Source organism: Spermophilus citellus, assembly GCF_964194105.1.
Source record: "Spermophilus citellus genome assembly, chromosome: 18".
NCBI lineage: Eukaryota > Metazoa > Chordata > Mammalia > Rodentia > Sciuridae > Spermophilus > Spermophilus citellus.
In genome coordinates this window covers 12,153,094-12,175,193 of record NC_138200.1, presented here as the reverse complement: position 1 = coordinate 12,175,193, position 22,100 = coordinate 12,153,094, and the positions used below count along the sequence as shown (strand labels likewise).

The 22,100-nt window shown below is 49.8% G+C and overlaps 1 protein-coding gene across 4 annotated transcripts in view; it reads left to right on the top strand.

Annotated features, from left to right (window-relative positions):
• The first annotated feature begins 1,090 nt into the window (after window positions 1-1,090).
• Window positions 1,091-22,100, top strand: part of POU2F2 (POU class 2 homeobox 2) — a 38,026-nt gene continuing 17,016 nt past the window's right edge. For 2 of the 4 annotated variants that reach the window (XM_081275683.1, XM_081275684.1), the window contains exons 1-6: window positions 1,091-1,119; window positions 8,974-9,039; window positions 9,159-9,193; window positions 9,334-9,390; window positions 12,709-12,825; window positions 13,051-13,338. In XM_081275683.1, the coding sequence (XP_081131809.1) occupies window positions 1,092-1,119; window positions 8,974-9,039; window positions 9,159-9,193; window positions 9,334-9,390; window positions 12,709-12,825; window positions 13,051-13,338 (591 nt within the window). In that variant the 5' untranslated portion in view covers window position 1,091. The remainder of the gene's footprint in view (window positions 1,120-8,973; window positions 9,040-9,158; window positions 9,194-9,333; window positions 9,391-12,708; window positions 12,826-13,050; window positions 13,339-22,100) is intronic. The other 2 variants (XM_081275681.1, XM_081275682.1) reach the window with 1 other exon arrangement.

The following is a 22,100-nucleotide window of genomic DNA, read 5'->3' as shown; positions in this document are numbered from 1 at the left end:
TCCCGGGCCGCAGGAGAGGTATTTGGAGGCGCCTTGCGATTCTGCATCCTCGGACCCTGTACGTCGAGATAAGGAAGAGGCCCGAGGCTTTGGCGCGCCTTTGTCTGCTCCGCGGTGCGCGGGGAGTCCTGCGCCTTTGTGTGACCCTCGCAGGTGTGCGCGCGGGGGCGGGGGTAGGGTGGGGAGACAGCGAGGGGAGGGGAGGGAGGGGCTCTTCCTCCGCAGCCAGCCCCGCCCTCCAGCCCATTGGCGGGGCGCTGCCGCCCTCTGGCGGTCACGGAGGTAGGCACTAGGCTGCGGGCTCCGCAGCGCGCAGGGCCAGCCCTCAGGCTCCAGGGCACTGAGCGGGCTCCCCCATCACACAGCCTTGGACGTCCGCATTTGCCTCCTGACCGACTTCTTACCGGCCCGGACTAAGACCCGACTCTCCGCCGGTGCTGCCACTCCCCACAGGCACTATTTCTTCCCATTAGTGACCCTGGATGGCTTACCTATGCACAGGTGCAGGGTTTGGTCATCCCCAGTGTCCTGTTTTTTGGCTTCATCGCTTTTTGACCTTGGGCCCTTCAGAAAGCTGCTTTTCACCTTTCTGATCCTCAGTCTTTTCGTCTGTAAAACGGGACAAATAACTATGCCCGCTGCTCCAGAAGACTCCTGTCAAGTATGATGCGCAGGGCCAGGCACTGGGAAGATCCGCCCCCAATAAACTGCCAGCTAGGGTTTGTTATTGCTGTTATTGCTACCAGCCTACCTTCTCTCCCAGACCCATGTCTCCTGTTCCCCATGGGGGTCAGTGAGAGGGCTGAGGTCACTGTTGTAGGCATCTCCCTGGGTTGCAGCCCCAGGAGTCAACTCTTCCAGCCTGCTTTCTTTCCATCCCACTAACTCCCACCCCCCAAACACGCACACACATGATTTGGGGTCAGCTAGGCTGCTGGAGCAGGTCTGTGGGCCAGGGTATTTTCCCTTCCGAAGGGGGCGGACCAGCCCTGTGGTTTCCTCCCTGGGTGACTTCCGGCAAGGAGGGCTGGCCCCCAGAGAGGGCGGGGAGATGACACAGTTGTTCCCCCAGCCCTGGTGGGGCGGGCAGTATGGTTCACTCCAGCATGGGGGCTCCAGGTAAGGGGCAGGTGCCTATGCACTGGTGGGAAGGACAGGTTGAGCACATTTGGGTTTGTTGTGCTGGCAACTCCGCTGACCCCCCTGCCATCCCTTCTTAGCTTTCTCTCTTGTCCTGCTCTGTACTCCAGCTATTCCCCCTCTTCCCAGGCTGGCTCCCCGCCACACACACACACACACACACACACACACACACACACACTCACTCCCTGGCTCCTTTTTCCTCCCTTTTCACAGCAGGCATTGAAGCTTCCAACCTTTGTCCCCATGTCTACTGCCCTGTTCTAAGGGGTCTCTGGGAGGAAGGGACAGAGCCAGGTGTTAGTAGTGAGACCGTGTATGGAAAACCAGTGGGGTGGGCGATGTGGGTGATACTTGGGTGGGGCTGGTAAGGGGTTGGCAGGCTAAGTTGCTGGACTTGGGTATTGCCATTCTTTTGAGCGTATGTATGCATCTGTGTACAGGTCCTGGTGCATCTGTATATGTGTGTGAGCATGTGTGTGCAGTAGTTCTGAATCTTCTGAGGGTGGTTCTTCTGAGCACATTAGCAAGTGTATGAGCTGGTGTAGGGGGCTATGTGTGGCATTGTAAGGTGGCCTTGGCAATGCTCTCTTGACTTACTTCTTTCCCTTCAGCTGTCACCGCCTCAGAGGTCTGATATCCCTGTGTAAATTAGCAATAAGCCTCTCTTGGTCCCCTCACCTGCCTTTTCTTTTCTTCACAGCACTTATTGATGCCTGAAATTTCATTATATATTTGTGTACTTATTAAATGCCTCCTCCACCAAATGTCAGTTGCCTAAGTGAACTCTGTGTGCCAGGCACTGTATAATATTATTTATATTTGTTAGTTCACTGAGTAGAATGCACGTATCTCTCAGTGAGGATTATCACTTGACAGTATTGATGGGAATGTTAAATGAGATGACATGTGTAATATGCTTAGCATAGTGCCTGGAATGTGGCAAGTACTTGGTACTTCATGATTCTTTCATTTGTGGCTGTATGGGCATGACTGTGGGTATGTCACGTTTCTGGGTGTCTGTGGGTGTGAGTCTTGGCTTGATGTATGTCCTCCTATGTGCACCAGTGTATGTGGGCATCACTGTGATCCTTTACCAACACATATTTATTGAGTGGTTCTGTGCTGGGTGTTGGAAATACAACTGAAAAAGGCAGCTTCATGTCTGCCCTCCTGGAGCCCCAAGTTCAGTGGAGAAGACAGACCAGTGATCCTACAGAGTGATCAAGGCAGGAACTGGGGAGGCACGGGGGTAGTAGGAGGCCAGAAAACATCCAGTTCAGCTAGTGCAGGGTCAGAGAGTAGAGGAGGGGACTGTCTGAGCTGGGATGTGAAGTATGAATTGGTGTGAGCAGGGCCCAGGAGGTAAGGAGGGGGTGGGACGGGAGAAAGATGTTTCTTTTTTTTTTCTTCCTTTTTTTTGAGGGGGTACCAGAAATTGTATCCAGAGTGCTTAACCACTGAGCCACATCCCCATTCCTTTTTAAATTTTTATCTTCAGACAGGGTCTCATTAAGTTGCTTAGGGCCTTGTGAAGTTGCCGAGGCTGACTTTGAACTTGTGATCCTCCTGCCTCAGCCTCCCAAGCTGCTGGAATTACAGGTGTGTGCCACCGTGCCTGGTAAAGGAGGAAGACTATTTAAAGGATGGCATGTGTTTATTGACTGCATAGTCAGCTGTGTATGTGTGTGTGTGTGCGCCTGTGTATTGTGGACACAAGATTCATAGTGTCTTCACATGCACGGTATCTATTCCACCACTGACTCGTCTCTGTCAGGGACCAAATGAGGACTGCATAGGTGATATGCAGCAAGTTAGACTCTTTACTTGCAATTTTTCACAAAACAGCCCTACCTGGGTGGACTGGCCTGGGTTTTCCCTGCCCAGACATGAATTAATACATTGTGCAGCCTTTGACAGATTCCTCATCCTACATGGATTCTCACTTCACATCTGTGAACTGGCCCAGGGGTCTGCTCTGGTCATCTTGTCCAGAATGAAGTGACTCTGTATATGTGAGTGTGTGCATGTTTGGGCACGTCTGTGTGTGTATCTGTGACTTGCATGTGCATATCTATCTACGTGAGGCTCTGGGCATCGTGCACATCCGTGTGTGTGTGACTCTGGGTACGACAGTGTATAAGTGTGTAACATCTGGGTATATGTTTTGCATAACTTCCCCTGGCATCACAACTAGGCATCTGTCTTTATCAGCAGACCTGTGAACATTCCTGTCTGGAATCTGTGCACACCTCTGTCTTGTGTTGTGTTGGCCAGGCCCTGCTTGGCTGTGGCTGTGTTGTGTGATGTGGAGTTCTTGCCTATTGTTGGCACAGCTGGAGGCCACCTCTCTTGTTGTGTCTGCTGCCTGCATGGCTATCCCTCCCTCTTGACAGCTCAGAAGTGCTCACTCCCTTGAGGCCACCAGGGACAGCTGTGGGGTTGGGGGAGGGTGGGAGGTGCTGCTCCTGGGGAGGCCGGGGGCTGGGCCAGCTGGACCCACAGAGGTTCCCTGCAGCATCAACCCTGCCCACAGGGGCTCCCAGGGCATAGCTAGTATCAAGGCGGGCTGTAGAGGCAGAGGACCCAGGGGACAGGCCAAGCGGGGCCAGGAAGGGTGAGGGGCAGTCCTTGGGCCCTCTATATTTAGCCTTATTTTCGGTAAGTGCTTAACGAGAAGCTCGCCTAAGTCTGCTAAAACTGGCTGGGGGAAATGCAGAGGAGAAGTGAAAGTCCGGGGAGGGAGGGTCGGGCAGGGTGGAAGGGACCCAGAGTCCCAGGCCTAGGGCAGTGGATGAACTCAGGGCAGGGCAGCCCTGGGTGGATCTGGCCTAAGAGTGGTGGGATTCAAGGTGTGGCTCCAAGGGGCCTAGTCATGCATTGCTATTGGTGTCCAGTTCCTCCAAAAAATTACACGCTCCTTGGAAAGTCAGAGAGGGTCATAATCCTACGTAACCAACCAACTTTTCTATTCAAGTGAAACTTAGAGAGGGACTTCTGGAGATGCCAGGGCACTGGAGCACATCAGAATCATTGGGAGCACATGGTGTGTGTGTGTGTGTGTGTGTGTGTGTGTTTAAATCAGATGGCATGTCACACCTTGTTCCATTAAAACCAGTTGGCTGGGCACAATGGCACATGCTTGTAATCCTAGGGGAACAGGAAACTGAGGCAGGAGGATCACAAGTTCAAAGCCAGCTTCAGCAACAGTGAGGTGCTAAGCTAAGCAACTCAGTGAGACCCTGTCTCTAAATAAAACGTAAAAAGGGGGCTGGGGATATAGTTAAGTGGTTAAGCTCCCCCTGGGCTCAATCCCCCAAACCAAAAAAAAAAAAAAAAAAAACTCAAACAAAAAAAGCAGCACCAGAATTTTCATAAAGTCAAGGGCAGGGCATGAAGCATTCCTGCCTGGGCAGAGGTTGAAGCAAAGTCTTCCATGGCCTCTCCAGGTCCCTGGTCCCTGATGGACGATGCCCTGGAGTCCTTGTCCACGCATCATTTAGCTTTTGGTGCATGGTAAAAATGGAGCCCCTATTCAGCCTTGATAAGAATGACTTTACCCTTCCCTTGAATTGCACTCTGATAAGGGAGAAAGGATGATCGAGAGATAGCTTGGCACCTATAATCCCAAGCGGCTCGAGAGGCTGAGGCAAGAGGATTGTGTGTTCAAAGCTAGTCTCAGCAACTTAGCAAGACCCTAACCAACTCAGAGAGACCCTGTCTCTAAATAAAATATTAAAAAGGACTGAGGATGTGGCTTAGCGGCTCAGTTTCCCTGGGTTCAATCCCCAGTACAAAAGAGAGAGAGACGGAGAAAGAGACAGAGAGAGAGACAACTTGGCCAAGGGAAGTACTTAATTTGCTATGCCCCAGCCAAGGACTGGGTGGTGAGTACTGGGGCCTCGTGGGAGTAGTCTAGAAAATTTAGGGAGAATGAAGGAAACTGAATGGTGGACATTTTCCCTCAAACTGCTTTTGCCTCTAGCTGCTAACCCTACAGAGTGAATCTTAACTTAAAAGTTTAGGCAGAATTGCTTTGGAGGTGGGGGCAGAGGATTGAGGTGTCGTCAGGTGACAGCAAAGATAGGGTCTTGCTTGGATAGCATGGGGAATCCTCTCATGCTTTTACTCATTTCAAAGACACAGCCTGAGTCCTGCACAGCAGTGACTCCAACCTGGGTCCTCAAGGAACCCACAGTCAGGGGGTGGAACAGAGTCACTGGGGGAACCTACATGAAAGAGACACTGACAGCCTGGGGGTGAGGGATGACTTCATATAGGAGGGGATTCGTGAGCCAGGCCTTGAAGAGGGGCAGGAGCGCAGTAGAGCAGGAAAGGGTCCCTGTAGGAAAGAACAGAGGGAAAGGTCTGAAGGAGGGAGGTCAGGACCCGGCCATCTTTGGCTGTCAACCTGCATGTCCTCTGCTGGGCAGTGGAGGGGCCCAAGATCAGACCTGCTCTGAAGGGAAAGACACATGGGGGACTGGAAGGCTATAGCCTCTGAGCCAGTGATGGGAGATGCCGGGGCAAGGAAAGCCAGGGCAAAAGCAGCAGGGCAAGATCCCCGGCTTCCTAGAGGGCAGTCCTGAAGGATAAGTAGGAGGTGGACAGAGTAGGGGACAGCATTCCAGGCAGAGGGACCAGCACATACCAAGGACTTAGGGAATATTTGTTAAATGGCAGGGAAACAGCAGGGCAGGATAGGAACAAGTAGGAGGCAGCAGAAGTTGCGGGGAGAGGTGTTCTGCAAACACATAACTGGTTCTGGGCTGGTGAGGCTGGGGACCCAGCAATGAGTCAGATAGGCCTGTCCCCGGGTCTGATGAAGAAGACACCACAGCCCTGGGGGATCGAGGAAGGGGGTGTGAGAGGATGAATTAATTTGCTAGGGCTATCATAACGAAGTACCGTAGACTAGATGACTGAAACAACAGAAATTTATTTTCTTGAAATTCTGGAAATTAGAAGCCGGAGATCAAGGTGTTGGTAAGGTTGGTTTCTTTGAGGCCTACTTCCTTGGCTTGTAGGTGACAGTCTTCTCTGTGTCTTCTCTCTGTGAGTCTGTGTCCCAATTTTCTCTTTTTATAAGGACACCAGTCAGATTGGATTGGGGCCCACCCTAATAGCCTCATTCTTACCTTACTTACGTCTGTAAAGACTTGATCTCCAAATGCAGTTACATTTGGAGGTACTGGGATTTAGAATTCATCATACGAATTTGGGAGGACAGATTCACTCCACAGCAAAGGAGTTTCTGTGGTGGTGGGCTGGAGGCTGCTCCATCTGTGGACAGGAGAGCTGGCATTTGCCAGCCAGGCAGGGGTATAGCACCTGCAAGATCTGCACTCCTCGTCAAGCAGAGCCCCCAAACAGAGGGAGATGCTGGGTGGGGTGTCAAAGAGCAGGATGCATGAATGGTAAGGATGAACTGTCGAGGGTAGTAGGCTGCACCCTGAAGTCTGGCCGAGGGGCCTGGACTTTTCTTAAGGAAAAAGGTTTAGAGCCAGGGAGAGCTGGGTGTAGGAAGGATTGCTGGAGGAAGGGGGCCAGGGAGGGGGCTTAGGCTTGGCCCTGTGATGGTTAGTGGTTGCCTGGAATAGCGCTAAGGTTTTCCTGAGTAGGAGCTAGGATCAGGCCTTAGCTGCCCGAGTCGGGAGCAGCCCCAACCCATCTCTCTTTACATCTTCCTGGATTTCTAACGATCATTAGGCATTCAGTGCTCCATCTCCAGTGCCCAGAAACAGAACTTGAGCCCCCATAGCATTCTGAGCACTGTCCTCCCCAACCCTCCCAGCCTACACCTTAATAGGACTATGTGCCTTTTTTAAATCTTTATTTTTTTTCTTTTTGTTAAAACATAATGTATATATAGTAAAGTACTCAATTTTTAAGTGTGCAGCTTGATGAATTTTGTCCTGTGTATTGATCCTATGGGCTTCCTCATGGTCGACACTCCCCAGAGGTACTTACTAGTCTAGCCTCGATCATTCGAGATCAGCTTGCTTGTGTTTTGAACTCCATGTATTAGAATTAGCACTTGTGTGTCTGCCTTTGTTTGGCCACTTTCACTCCGCCCGTGAGAGTCAGGAGCGTGCATGAAGCAGGAGCTTGTTCTTTTTCATTGCTGTGACTGTTTCATTGTATGGATGTACCACATTGTGTTTATCTGTTCACCCATTGATGGGCTCTTGGGTTCTTTCCAGTATGGGGCCATTATGAAAAGTATGCGGAAACGTTTGTGCCTGTGCCCTTTAGTGGCAGGATGTGTGTTTCTCTTGGGTGGATGCCCAGGAGTGGATGTGCTGGGTCATGGCGTGGGGGGGGCAGGTGCAAGGGAACTGTCTCTTCAGTTTTCCTGAATAGTGCTTATATCAATTTACACTCCCACCAGCAATTCATGACATGGCTTTTGAATTAAGATTCTAAAAGAATCTGAAACACAAGCAGCAGTTCACACAGAGTAATCCACAATTGCAAAATCCCCAGACTCTCCCCCGAGTCCCTATTGCTGAGTTCTTCCCAGTCCTCACTGTAGCAGGCTTTCTTTAAATATCTTGGGTGCAGATCACACTCGAATTGGACAGCTCCTTCGATTGGGGTGGGGTCATAGTTTAGGTGGGGGTTTTGGAGTGAGCTGTGGGGCGTGAGTAAGGGCTGAGGACAGTTGAGAGTTAAGGTCAGATGAAGAACTTGGATCATCTGGGCATAAGCTGGGATCAGGGTGAGTAAGGGTACTGAGAATGGGTAAGGCTGAACCCCAGATTTGTGTTGGGGTCCAGGGGTAGGAAGGGTAGGAGTCGGTATCAGGATGAGCTTGAATTAGCAATTGTTGGAGATAAGATTCGTGCAGAGATGGGGCCCATTAGGTTGGAGTGATCCAGATTAGACACAGGAACCCTGGAGACATTAAGATCTGGGCCCAATCAGGGCACTTCTTTGCCTTACCATGCTCTTGCAGAGGTGAGACCACTTTTGGAGCCTCAGTTCCCTCCTCTATGAAATGGGGTGACATCAACATCAACTGTTCATGTAAGCTCACTCCTATTTAGCTTCCTGCTTGGTGGGTGAGCACTCACCTTTCCATGGTTGGTGTCGGTGCAGAGAGTTCCCGCAATTTTTCCATTCATTTGTTCCCCTGGTGCCCAACTTGCTGCTTGCCACCTTTCTCTGGTCACCTCCTCCTATTTGTAGGATGGACTTGAGAATGCAGCTGGGAATCAAGCTGAAGTCTGGGTAGAGTCTAGGGTTAGACTGGAGGACATAGCTTCTGCTTTGCACACAAGAAGGCCAGTGGGAGTGACGTGTGTCGGGAAAATTGGTGGGCCAAAGGGTGGCTTAATCACACCCTGAGATCTGACAACTCTCTCCTTTGGGGGTGCTGCAGCCCCATCACATCTCCTAGGCCCCATTGAGAGTGGAAAACATGTCTCACCCGAAACCTGGTAGGGCAGAATGGGAGCCTGGGCGGTCCTCCTGGGGAGGAGGCCAAGGTCGCACTTGCTCCTGGAACACCAGCAACCTCTTCCCGGGCAGCTGACACCTTCTTGTGACCACCTTCTACCTCCCACCAGTGTTTCACGGTGGGTGACATCCCCTGTGCTGCTTTTTAGAGGGGAGAAAACTTAAGGCAAGATTCCTTCAAGGCCTGAGGGCCCTCTCTTGTCCTGCCAGAGGAGGGCAGAGGCTCAGAACAGAGGATACCTCTCAAAATGTGACACTTCAAAGGTGGCAGTGGGTGGAGGGGATTTGGAAGGGGCTCGAAGGTTGGAAGGGCCCAGGAGCCCTCTAGGCTTCCTCTCCTTCACCCCATTTTCATCCCTTCTCTGTCCCCAGAAATAAGAATGTCTAAGCCCCTGGAGGCCGAGAAGCAAGGTCTGGACTCCCCGTCAGAGCACACAGGTGGGTGGGGAGGGGCAGGGTCACAGTGGGCAGAGAAGTGTGGCAGATGGGAAGACCACAGAAGGGACAGGTGTGGTGGGGGTGGCTGAAGACAACACATCTTTTCCCTCTCTTCACAGACACTGAAAGAAATGGACCAGACACTAACCATCAGGTCAGGAGGGAGTGGATTAGAGGGAGGTGGGCAGAGGGAGGAGGGAGTAGAGGGACCTCTGTGCAGCCACAGAAGGGGCAGGAGCCTGAAGCCGCTTCATCGCACTATTCCCACCCCCTGACCCATCTTTCTCTTTGCAGAACCCCCAAAATAAGGCCTCCTCGTTCTCTGTGTCTCCAACTGGCCCCAGCACCAAGGTAAGCACCTGTTAGAACATCCAGGAAAGGGGACTGTGTTTAGGAGAGGGTCTTTGACAGTCAACCATAGGCCCCAATATCTGAGAGAACACCCAGTGACAAGGCTTCTCCCGCCCCTTCTCACCCTGGGTTCCCGCCCCAGGCCTGTGACTCACCAGAGCTCCTTCCCCTTCCCTAGGGGGTGGGGGTGGCCAGGGAAATCCCCCCCAGAGCCCCAGGGCAATGAACAACAGGAAGCCAAGGCCCCACCCCCATCCCGACTTCCCTGACCAAAGGGGCCTGCACCACCCCTTGTCCCCCAACACACACACACACACACACACACACACACACACACGTACCTGTTGGGGTTGCCGGATTTGGAAGTCCCGGTGACTCTACAGCTCTGGGAATTCAGGAGGAGAGATGATGGGGAAGCCAGAAGCAGCCAGAGGGTGCCAGTTCCAGATCCAGATGGGGCCCCATACTGAGCACTGCTAGGCTTCTAAGGGCTTTCTTCAGCCCAAGTCTCCTCTCTCTAGCCTGGGCGGGGCGGGGTGGGGGGAGCGGGGTGGCTCTGGGGCACAGAAGGCAGGTCCAGAGACCTGAGGAGAGCACCATAGGTGGGGTCAGAGAGGACATGGGCAAGACTGCTGACACTGAGCAGAGGTGGCCAAGGAACAGGATAGGAGGCTAAGACATGTTTCCCACCCAGCTGCAACTTTGCTCTGTGACCAGGGGAAAGTTACTCCCCTCTTTGGACTTCTAAGTGTCTTCTTCTTCAATATGGTGTGTGTGTGTAGGGGTGGTTAGGGACTGTAGAATTGGATGACCCCTGAAGTCCCTTCCACATCTGGTCTATTCCCACGTTGCCGTGGGAGGACAAAGTGCTTTGTGAGCAGGTGTCTTCTCTTCTGTACTGAGCGCTTCAAACCAGGTTCCACTCTTGCCTCCTGATCTCAGGCTTGACCCTGGCCTCATCCCTGGGGTGACTGCCCGTTGCTCCCACTGCCTCATCAGCTCAATTAGACCTTTGCAGTCTCCTTCACTCCTCAGCAGCTTTTGAGGCCAAGGGAAGAAAGGGTTTTTCCTTCCATTCCCAGGCCTGGGTTCTGTCCACCCCTCACTCTGTTTCTCTAGTCCTGGCCTTTGCCTCTCAACCTCTTTCCGACTCTTCTGGGCCTGTCTTTTCCCATCGGCAGTGATTCACATGCTACTGTCATGGTTTCAGACATATCCACATTCCACCATGTAAAATTATTTACATAATAATTTTGTTAATTGTCTCAATGTTTAAAAACACTTTGCTGTGGAAAATGTGAAGCAGATACAAAAACAGACAGAAGGGTATAATGAAAATAACACCCCCCAGGATCTCATCAATCAACCTCAACAATCAACTCATGAACTGCCTTGTGTTTTCAACAGCTTGAATAAATGGTTTTTAAATGGAAATTTCATGAATGGAAAACTAGAGTCACTTGCCATGGAAATAAATACAATGATTATTAAAATTTACCCACAGTCTCTTTATGTGCTGAAGGGTCTAAGCCTGAGGCCTGTTCTCCATTAGCTAAAAGGAGAAATCGGCCAGCCTTGGAGAGATGTTTAAGACCTCCTCACATCGGAGTCTTTCTTAAGACAACCAAAAAGAATGAAAAAACACACACAAAAAAGGAATGGTTTTCTCATTACAGCATTCAATATTATTTTTTAAAAACTTCTTATTAAAATATGATGCCCATCAAAATATACATAGATCCTTGGCTTACGACTGAATTTTCACAAACTGAGCACACCCATGATGCTAGGAGTAGCAATCAGATCAAGAAGCAGAAAGAGACCAGCCTTCCAGAGGTCCTTAATATCTTCCATTTCCCTGACTTCTTATACTCAGTGTCGTTTCATGCTGCATCTCTCTTAGCTCTAAAACTTCCTGAACTTGGGTCCTATAATTTGGAACATGATATCTGTCACTTAGCCTTTCCTGAGCCTTTGTCTTTCTGTTCGTCTTTTCTTCATTCCGAAGATCACCACCCCCTCAACCCTCCCACCATGCCAATCTGCCTGTTTCACCTTGCACAAGTTGCTTTCCCCTCTGGATCTCCTTTTGCAAATTAGTGTTTGGATGTTGGGCTGAAGGATGGTCCCTAATGTCTGCTCTTGGCTTGAGAGTGTGACCATCAAGCCATGCCTTCTCGTGTCCCAGCAGCCCTTCAACCAACAGCCTCTGTTATGTGTCTTTGTGTTGAGGAGAGGAAGAAGGCCAGGGCAACTCTCTGCTGGTCTGTTCTAACTGCATGGTGCAAGATTCATTCATCTCATGGTTAGGAGTTTGGAGGGATTCATAGACCTCTGGTACAGAGGCTGGAACCTGGAAGACCTTGGGCCATATTTGGTTAATCCACTGCACAGAACCAGCCTGGGTGTGTTTTTCTTGTCCTGTGGTGTTTCTGTTCCAGATTCTGAAATGGGACTGGCCAATGGGAGCAGAATAGTTGCTGGGTAGGCCTCCTTTTCTGGTGGGCATGTACTCTTCAGCTCACCCTGTCCACCCCTGCCTGTGTCACCCACTTGTGCTGTTTGTCTTCATAATCCTTTGAGTTTGTGGCCCAGGTTAAAATACCCTGAGATCCTGCTTTCCAACCAAGTCTTATTCCTTTGGACAAATAAGAGATGCACTTCTCTTTTTAAAATATTTTTCTTTAGCCTGGAGTTGTGGCTCAGGGGCAGAGCACTTGCCTCTCCCATGTGAGGCACTGCGTTAGATCCTCAGCACCACATAAAAATAAACAAAAAACAAAATAAAGATATATATATAGATAGATAGATATAGATATATGTATAGATAGATGGACAGAATACCTTTATTTTATTTATTTATTTTTATGTGGTGCTGAGGATCGGACCCAGTGCCTCACACATGCTAGGCAAGCGCTTCACCACTGAGCCACAAGCCCAGCCCTAAGAGATGCTCTTCTAACTGATGCAGATGAAGAGTATCTCATCCTGATATCGACTCCTACCCTTCCTACCCCTGGACACCCACTAATTTGACCATACAGATTCCCAGTGGCACCATTTCCCAAACGGGGACACTGACTCCCAGGAGGAGAAAGATGCTCTCCGAAGGTGGCCTCTCCTGTAGGGAGCTTGGATGCAGGTGGTGAGCTAGCCCTTCTGGATTGATAAGGAAGTCGAGGCCAGAGCAGCTCCTTCTGTGCTAGCCTGAGGCTGTCATTGCCACAAATATGCGCTCTCTTTGGTCCACAGGTGGGCATTCTCTCTGGCCTCCACTTAACATTCTGGGGTCCCGGACCCTGCCTCTCTCCTCCCCAGATCAAGGCTGAAGATCCCAGTGGTGACTCAGCTCCCGCAGTGCCCCCGCCTCCCCAGCCGGCTCAGCCTCATCTACCCCAGGCCCAACTCATGCTGACGGGCAGCCAGCTAGCTGGGGTAAGTAACTGGGGAGGGACTGGGATGAAGGCACAGACCAACTCCTCCCATCTGTTGCAGGACTCGTGGAGGAGGAGCCCCAACAAGGCCATAGCCTCTCATGCCTGCCTCCTGCCCTCCTCTGCCCTCGGAAGACTTGTCCTCACCTGCTTGGCTCAGGCTCTAACCCCTCTCTGCCTTCTCTGCTCCCTTGCCCTCTTCGGCCTGCTGCCCACCCACCCGTAGCTCACAGCACTGATGCCAGCTCAGCAGCAGCTCCTCCTGCAGCAAGCCCAGGCCCAGCTGCTGGCTGCCGCCGTACAGCAGTCCAGCGCCGCTGCTGCTGCTAATGCCGCCGCCGCTGCCGCCGCCTCCTCCTCTACTTCTTCCTCCTCCTCCTCTTCTGCCTCCTCCTCAACTTCGCAGCCCCCAGCCTCCTCTGGGGGAGGCGACCTGCCACCACCACAGCCTGCCAGCCAGCCCCCTGGGACCCCACAGCTCACCTTGTCCCAACCCATCCAGCTCACAGCACAGGTAAGGGTGGCCACCAGGGACCATACTCCCTCTAGTAAAGGACAAGCAGAAGCAGTGAGTGTGCAGGGAGGGGCTAACTGGTCCATGTGGGGCCTTCTGACCACCAGCAATATGCTAGGCAGTTTTCAATAATCCTAGGAAGCCTTGGGAGATGTTGCTATCCTATCTTACAGATGGGTAAAATGAGGCTCACAAGGGGGAGTATCCCACATAATAGCCTTTCACCTGATGGTATGCTGAGCTAAATGCTTTCTGTGCATCTCCCTAGGGCCCAGAGCCTCCTAGATATCATTAGTTTCAACTGAACAGGTGAGGAAACCAGAGTCATCACCATGAGTGGTACCTGTATGGGCACAAGCAGATCAGAATTCGTGCCTCCAAGATGTTCTTTCAGAAAGGATGTCCATGATCTGTGAGTTAGGAAATGTTAGCTCCTCTCTCCCCCTTCTGGAGTTTATGGGTATATACTGAACCATGAATTAGTGGTTGTATTAGTTTCCTAGGGCTGCCACAAAAAAATGCTATCAAGTAGGTGTCTTCGAACAATAGAAACCAGGTATGATGACACATGCCTATAATCCCAGTGACTCAGGAGGCTGAGCAGGAAGATCACAAGTTTGAGGACAACCTGGGCAACTTAGCGAGACCCTAAGTAATTTCGCAAGACCCTGTCTCAAAAAATAAAAATGGCTGGGGATGCTCCTGGGTTCAATCCCTGGTACCAAAAAAAACAAAACCACAATAACCCCTCCTAAAAACAGCAGAAATGTATTATCTCAGACCATAAGTTCAAAGTTAAGGTATCAGCAGGGCCATGCTCCCTCTGCAGTCTCTAGGGGAAAATCGCTCCTTGTCTTTTTTGGCTTCTGGTGGTGCCAGCAATCCTTGGTGTTCCAAGAATGGATGGATCCAAACTCTGCCTCTGTTGACATATGGCCTGCTCTCTGTGTCTGCCTCTGTATCTAAATCTCTTTCTTTCTTTCTTTTTTCTTCTTCTTGTGGTGCTGGGAATTGAACCCAGGGCCTTGGGCATGAGAGGCAAGCATTCTACCAACTGAGCTATATCCCAGCCCTAAATTTCTTTCTTATAAGACAAGAGTCATTGTACTAGAGTCTACCATAATGATATTATTATTACTAGGAATTGAACCCAGGGGCGCTTAACCGCGGAGCCACATCCCTAGCCTTTTTCATTTTATTATTTTGAGTCAAGATCATGCTAATTTGCTGAGGCTGGCTTTGAACTCATGATCCTCCTGCCTCAACTTCCCAAGTCACTGGAATTACAAGAATGTACCACTGCACTGGGCTCTGACCTCATTTTAACTTGATTAATCCTGCAAAGACCTTGTTTTCCAATAATGCTATATTTGGGGTACCAGAAATTAGGATTTCACCCTATCTTTTGGGGGTACACAGTCTAACTTGACAGTGGTTAATAAATTTCCCATAAGGATAGTCAGCTGCAAAAGGAGCAAGGTAGGAGCCTAGTCGGATTCCCCTTCAGACTGACACGTTCTCTCCAGTACATTTGCCCACGTCACCCATTTGTGCTGTCTGTGTAGTTTCCACCAGCACTTGAGTTTGTGCTGCTCATTAAGGGGGGGAAGATCCTGAGAAATCCTGCAACAAAGACACCTGCTTCACCTCCTTAGCCTAGAGGTCCAAAGCGTTTCTCTTACTCCATCCACCATCTTTTCAGGACCCCCTGGTGGCAGATGTTGGCTACCCTGAAAGGCTTTTTCCCTTTTTATTTTTATTTATTTATATATTTGTTCATGCATATACGTATTTATTTATTTATTTATTTATTGGTACTGGAGCTTGAACCCAGGGGCACTCCACCACACTGAATCCCCAGTCCTTTTATTCATTTATTTTTTTATTTTGAGACAGGGTCTCGCTAAGTTGCTGAAAGTCTCACTAAGTTGCTGAGGCTGGCCTCCAACTTGCCTCCTGCCTCAGCCTCCCAAGGCGCTGGGATTACAGGTGTGCACCAAAGTCTATTCCCTTGATGGAGTTCATCCCTCTGTTACTGACTGATGCTCCCATCTGGAATTTGCCTGAACACTGAACTGATACCTGCATTCTTTAGAATAGGCTGCTCCTGGGCCTGATTCTGCAGGGAAACTCAGAGCCACCGGGCCTCACTGCTCTACGATGATTCTTCCTGTGTAGCCTTCCACTACCTGGCTCACCATAGAACAATAGCTGTGGTCTAGTCTTCTGGGTGCTGCCTTTGTACCAGGCACTGTGCCAGCAGTGACTTCTGAACTCATGCAGCCTCACTTCACCTGAGCTCCCAGTGGCAAAATGACATTCCCCGGGTCACACAGTTAACAGAAGTGGCAGAACTGGTTAGGAAGCCAGTGGTGCTGGGAATTGAACCCAGGGCCTTGGGAGCCTAGGGCTGTAACCACATGGCCTCTGACTGCTGCCTTTAGCTGTCTTCCTTGGACATGTCCTTCACGGCCCCTCCCACCCAGGTCACCAGCAGCAGGTGTTCCATTTGCCTCATAGTACACGGCCAAGGGCTCTTTACTTAGCAATGCCAAGCCCTTGGGGCTCCTCACTGGGCTGGGCAGCCCCTGCTCCCGTTCTCCTTTCTACCTAGAATTGTTCCCTTTCTTTACCTGGACAGCTACTCTTCATCCATCAGTACATGTCTCCACGAGGTCTGTGTGGATTTCCCTCCCTCCTGCTGTCTGAATATGCCTAAGGAAATGTCTGTCAAAGGGACAAAGGCTAGAGGAAGGAGGAGGGCGAAAGGCAGGCAACCTGGTGCAGGCCTAGCCAGGCCATCACCCCATTAGCAGACAACACTCCATGCGTTCGTGCACCCCCAGGAACTCCCAACCCCCTGACTGCCCAGCAACAGGCCAGCCCTCTGCCACCTGCTGTCCAGCCAGTCCCTGGTTGCTAAGGTCTCCTTGAATCTCTCCCTGCAAGCCCTTTCCTCTTACTTCTACCTCCCCAGCATCCTCACCCCTGGTCTTTCTGTGTGTGTCCTCAGCTTGTGCAAAGCTGGACCAAGTTTGTTTTCTAGGGATTCTTTCTCATAGGCTGAGTTACCTTGTGGCCCCAATTTCCCATCAGTAGTTTATTCTGTACCGTCTGGGTGCTCGACACCACGCAGGGCCCAGAGGCAGCTCCGCCTGCCCCAGCTGCCCACTGCTCCAGCCCTCCCAACCAGCTCCTGGGCCTCCATCTCCCCATCCTCCACTTCTCTTGCCTGCTCAGCTCCATTCTTTCAGTCATTTCACAGATATTTCCTGGCCTTCTGAGAGTCAGGCCCTAGCAGGAAGCTGAAGACTTAGTAGTGAGTCCCAGTCATCCTTGCTCCTCAGGAAAGATGTAGTGAAACAGGCACATCAACCATTGAGAAGTTTTATTTACAGATATTAAGAAGCCCAGAAAAGAGAGTCAAAAGCACCCATAGAACTAGGGTGTAGCTCTGTGGTAGAGCAGTTGCCCAGCATGTGTGAAGCCCTGGGTTCAAACCCAGCACTGGGGATGAGGTGGAAGCATTTATAAACTCTGTCACTCCAGAATTATATAAAGTATGAAGGCGCAATCCTCCTTCCATAGTGCCAGTTAGACAGTTTGGCAGGATCCTTCCCTGCAATTTCCTGGCTTACAGATGAAAGGTTGATTATAATATTGTTTTATAATTTGACCAACGTTCAGTGAGGTGTATTCAATCTGGGGCAACATGAATGCTTATGGAATCAATGAAGGACGTTTTGCTGCAGTTTTTTAATCTCTCCAGGGGAGTGTTTCAGAATGTCTGGGATAGGAGTTGGCACTGATTGAAAACTTACATTAATCATTAACTGTTAAAATATTATTATGTATTTGGAAAGTGTGAGTGTCAGGGAAGCAGGCGTAGAATCCCTATTTTCCTAGTAGAACCACAGGAAGTAAAGGTTACCCAAATCTTTTAGGCTGGTAATGCCTAGTGAATAAAGGTTTCCCAGGGACACCCACAGGATTTGGTGGGAATGTGGGACAAGGAATGTGCATGTGTCCAAGGGAATCTGGCAGGCTTTCAAGAGGAGGCAGTATCTGAACTGAGGGGAGGAGTGTGTTGATGAGTTGGAGGAAGGGCTTCCACACAGTGGGAAGAGCCAGTCGTGAGAATGCAGGACAGGCTTAGGGATCTGGGGAGGGTGACAGCGAAGAATAAGCTGGGAGGGGGCTCCAAACAGGCCAAGGCTCAACTCAAGGTAGCTGAAGAAGAAATGGAAATATTTGACTCAGATCATTGAAAACACCTGCCCTGGAATATCATGCCTAGCTCCAGAGATCTGTCTTCTTGTTTCATCCTGGGGCAAGCGAAGTGGCACCAGCACTTCCAGACTTCCAGACATCCTGCCCTGAAGGATCTGACACATCCACTGGTCAGGTTTGAGTGGTCACCCAATCCCTGGAGAAGGCAGGGTCAGCCCCATCTGGCCCTCATGACTTGAGCATCGGGGAGACAAGTTCCCACAGGAAAGAGATGTTGTTGAAGAGGGATAGTGGTACCAGACCTGGAGGTGTATGGTCAGTGCATCTAAGAACCTTGGGGTTCCAGAATTGGGTCAGTCTCTCCCACTATTGTCTGCAATTGTGTATCTATCCTGGAATTTTAGTGTAAGGCAGCATGTAAGGTGCATGCAAGTTTATCTCCCTGTTGAATGGTTCTCTGTTTCATGGTGTTCTGACCCAGTGGTCAGGATTTCCTGGGTTCCATGTGGAGAGACCAACCTCTAGGAAATGTAGTGCAGAGATGAGCTCACTCTGGACTCTGGACATCCCCACCTCTTTTTTTTTTTTTTTTTTTTTGTACTTGGGATTGAATCCAGGGGAGCTTTACTACTGAGGTACATTCCCAGCTGTGTGTGTGTGTGTGTGTGTGTGTGTGTGTATGTGACAGGGTCTTGCTAAGTTGCTTAGGACCTCTTTAAACTGCCCCAGCCTCCCAAGTCATGGGCTTTCAGATTTCAGGTGTGTGTCACCACACCCGGCTACATGCCCCCCTCCGCTTTAGAGCTTCCCCTGGTAGAGTACCTGGAAGAAGAGTCATGGTCATTTATTCATTCAGGGGGCACTTATTGGTCACATTTTGAATGCCAGGGGCCCATTTACACCCTGAGGGGCAGCTGAGAACAGGGCAGAGGTGGCTGTTCTTGAAGACCATATACAGTCAGTAAACAAATAACAATCCAGCAACAAGATAGTTTCAGAGTAAGTGTAAGGCAGAAAATGAAACAAGGCTGTGTCGGAAAGGGAGGAGCCACTTTTGATGGGTGGTTAGGAAAGGTTTCTCTGAGAAGATGGCCTTTGAGAGTAGAGGACTGAATGAGTCAACCATGAAAAATGCTGGGGGAAGAGCATTTCAGGAAGAGGGAACAGCAAGTGCAAAGGTGCTGAGCTGGGAAACAGCTTGTTTTGTTTAAAGCACAGAAGGAGGAGGCGTGGCTGGAGCAGGGTGGGCAAGGGGGATGTGGAGGAGGTGAGGAGAGGCACACAGGACCAGAGTTTGCAGGGTTTTGTGGGCCAGTGCAAGAAGTTAGAAAAGTACTCTGAGGCATGATGGGAGGCTTTGTGGACTTTTTTTTTTTTAAACAGGGGAGTGACACCACCTGATTGGCATCTTACAAAGCTCCTGGGCTGTGGGGAGGACAGATTGCCAGGGGTGAAGTAGAACCACAGAGCCAGTAGGAAGTCCTTGCAGGCGCCCGGTGGGTGTAGGCGATGCTTTTTATGGATTGGAAGAGTCAGGAATGATGCCTAGGAATTTGGCTCTAGCAACTGGATGGTGATGGGGTGGTTCCTGAGTTGGGGAAGACAGGGAAGGAAAAGGGTATTCTGGAAGACTTGGGTAGGGAGTCAGCAGTTTCTTCTGGACGTGTTGAGGTTTGTCTGAAGAGTCTCTTAGTCACCCAAGTGGAGGCAGCAGGTAAGCAGACAGATAGAGACCAAAGCTCAGCAGAGGGCCTGGGTGGGCACTGGAAATTGTCAGTTTTCAGGAAGCGATGGATTCAATAGCTAGGTAGGGTTTGCATCCTTGAGGACTCACAGTAGAGTGGGGTGCCATGAGATGGCAGTGGCCACAAATGTTCATATTTGAGGAGAATGTTGCAATTCCCAGAGCGCTCTCTGGATGATATTACTCAGGCCTCAGAGCAACCCAGTGAAGAACAAGACACTCTTCTCCTCTTTCTGTAGATAAGAAAACTGAGGCCCAGAGAGAGAAATGACCTAGTAATAATGATTCCAAAGCCTCAGTCTTTTGGGGACATTTGCATCACCATTCCAGACAGGAAAGGAAGTTTAGGCCCCAAAGATAACTTTGCTTCCCTGGGTCATGTGCCAAGAAGTTGTCATGAGGACCAAGACTCAAACCCCTGAATTTCTAAACTGGAAGGGATGCTTAGGAGGGCATCCCTAACCTCCCACCAGTGTAGGAACTCCTTCATGCCATCCTACCACGCCTCTCAGAGTGTCAGGAAGCCTGTCCTCATTTATTTTATTTTATTTTACTTATCTTTTGTGCTGGGATGGAACCTCATGTATGCTAGACAAGTGCTCCACCACTGAGCTGTGCTGCCAATCCTAAACTTTAGTTTTAATTGACAAGTAATGATTGTTAATGTTTATGAAATACAATGTGATGTTTTGATTCATGTATACATTGTGGAATGATCAAATCAGAGTACTTGCCATATTCATCAGTCCAAATAGCACCATTTCTGGGTGGTAAGAACATTTAAAATCTGCTGTTTGGGTTGGGGGTGTAGCCCAGCACTTGCCTAGCACACTTAAGGCTGTGGATCTGATCTCCAGCCCTGTATTAAAAAAATCTTCTCTTGGGCTGGTGTTGTAACTCCGTGGTAAATCACTTGCCTAGCACATGTGAGGACCAGGGTTCAATCCTCAGCACCACATAACAATAAATAAATAAATAAGGGTATTTGGGATCTACAACTAAAAAAATCCTCTCTTTTATCGATTTTAGGATGTACAATAACACTGTCATTATCTATAGACCCTGTGCTGAGCCATAGAATACCATAATTTATTCCTCCTAACTGAAACTTTGTAACTGTTGGCCAATGTTCTCCCACCTGTCCTCATTTAGAATATCATCAATCATAATTTACTTGCTTCCCAGACCCCACCCCTTCCTGTTCTCCAGTCTGGACTTTACTGAAGGTTGCCTGTGTCTTAGCATGAGGTGTCTAGACTGGTCATAATTTGCCATATTAGGCATGTGGGCCAACACTATTTCAGTCATGGTGGATGAGAGCCACAGGAGTGGGCTGTCTGCCCTGTGCACTGGAGTGAGGCACAGCACCTGGGCTGTGTTTCAGCTGGTTGGCTCTGGGACCCACATCTCCTCAAGTTCACTGTCACGGCTTTCTCCCTCCCAAGCTCAAATGAGAAAGTGAGAAATTATCCCCCCACCCACCCATTCACTCATGTAACATATAAACCACCTTTTTGTCCTCAGCCTGTGGCTAAAATCCTAGCTGCAGCAAAGCATAGCTGATCTGTACTGAGGTTTTCTCTCATTCATTTATTGAAAATATGTTGATTGCCTGTTACAGGTTTGCAATAGGAATGGAGGGTGGTCAGAATATAGTGAGGAGCAAGAATTGGTCCATTCCTTCTCAGTTGTAGTAGGGTGTGCTGGGTGCGCTAAACTTCTGGGCTAATTTTCCTCAGAAGTTGGGGACAGAGCAGTTGATCAGGAACTATGCTGGCCAAGGGCCCTCCCTTCCACAGCTTCTCTGCTTAGCTAACTTTTCCACCATTTGTCTCAGATGTAACACGCCCCCTAGTGGCTTTAGCAAGCCACGTGGAATCTAGATTGTGGAGAAATGGGGCCCCCTACTGGCTAATCCCAGTCCTTACCCTGCTCACTGTTCACCCAGAATCTTTTCTTTTAGTCCTTTAGTCAGCAAATATTTGGTGGACATGCCATGCCCAGGCACCTTTCTAAGTGGGGATAAGGTAGACAAGCTTGTGCACATGGAGCTTGTTTCAGTGATGCCCACTTTAGTTGGGGAGATACAGTAGGAAGCAGATAACTGCAATGTTGTCGAGAATGTGATGTAGTGTCAGAAGAAAAGGAAGACCCTTTATCAGAGCAGGGAAAGCCTCTCAGAGAGGGGCATTTGATATATCCTTGAATGAGGAGGGGCCAGATGTGCAGATCTAGAGGAATAGCAAAGACCCTGAGGTGAGGACTCCTTGGGTTCAGTGATAGGAAAGAGGTCGCTGTCGTTAGTTAGGTCAGGGTTTGAGAAGCCTTGAGGTGAGAAAGGAGGGGTCAACGGGGGCCTGGGGCAGGTAGGGCTGCAGTAGGTTCTGTTATAAATGTGATGAAAATAAAGGTAGGTTTGTGGTTCTGTTTATATTTTAGAACAGGGACCAGGAGTCCACAGACCATCCCAGGAAGGGTCAGTGGATGGCATTCAGAGAGTCCATGAACTTGGATGGGAAAAAAATATATATGCCTCAATTTTTACCATTTGCTAACCAAAAACACATAGTGTTTCCTTCTATTGTGAGTGCAGACAAGAGGCCACAGTAGTATTAGCAGTACTTGAACTGTTACCAATAGGATGTACAGAGATTTTCTTATCCCCCTCTAGAGATATTGCATATCTCTCAGTATATTGTTTTTTTTTAAAGAGAGAGGAGGGGGAGAGAGAGAGAGAGAGAGAGAGAGAGAGAGAGAGAGAGAATTTATTTATTTACTTTAGTTTTTT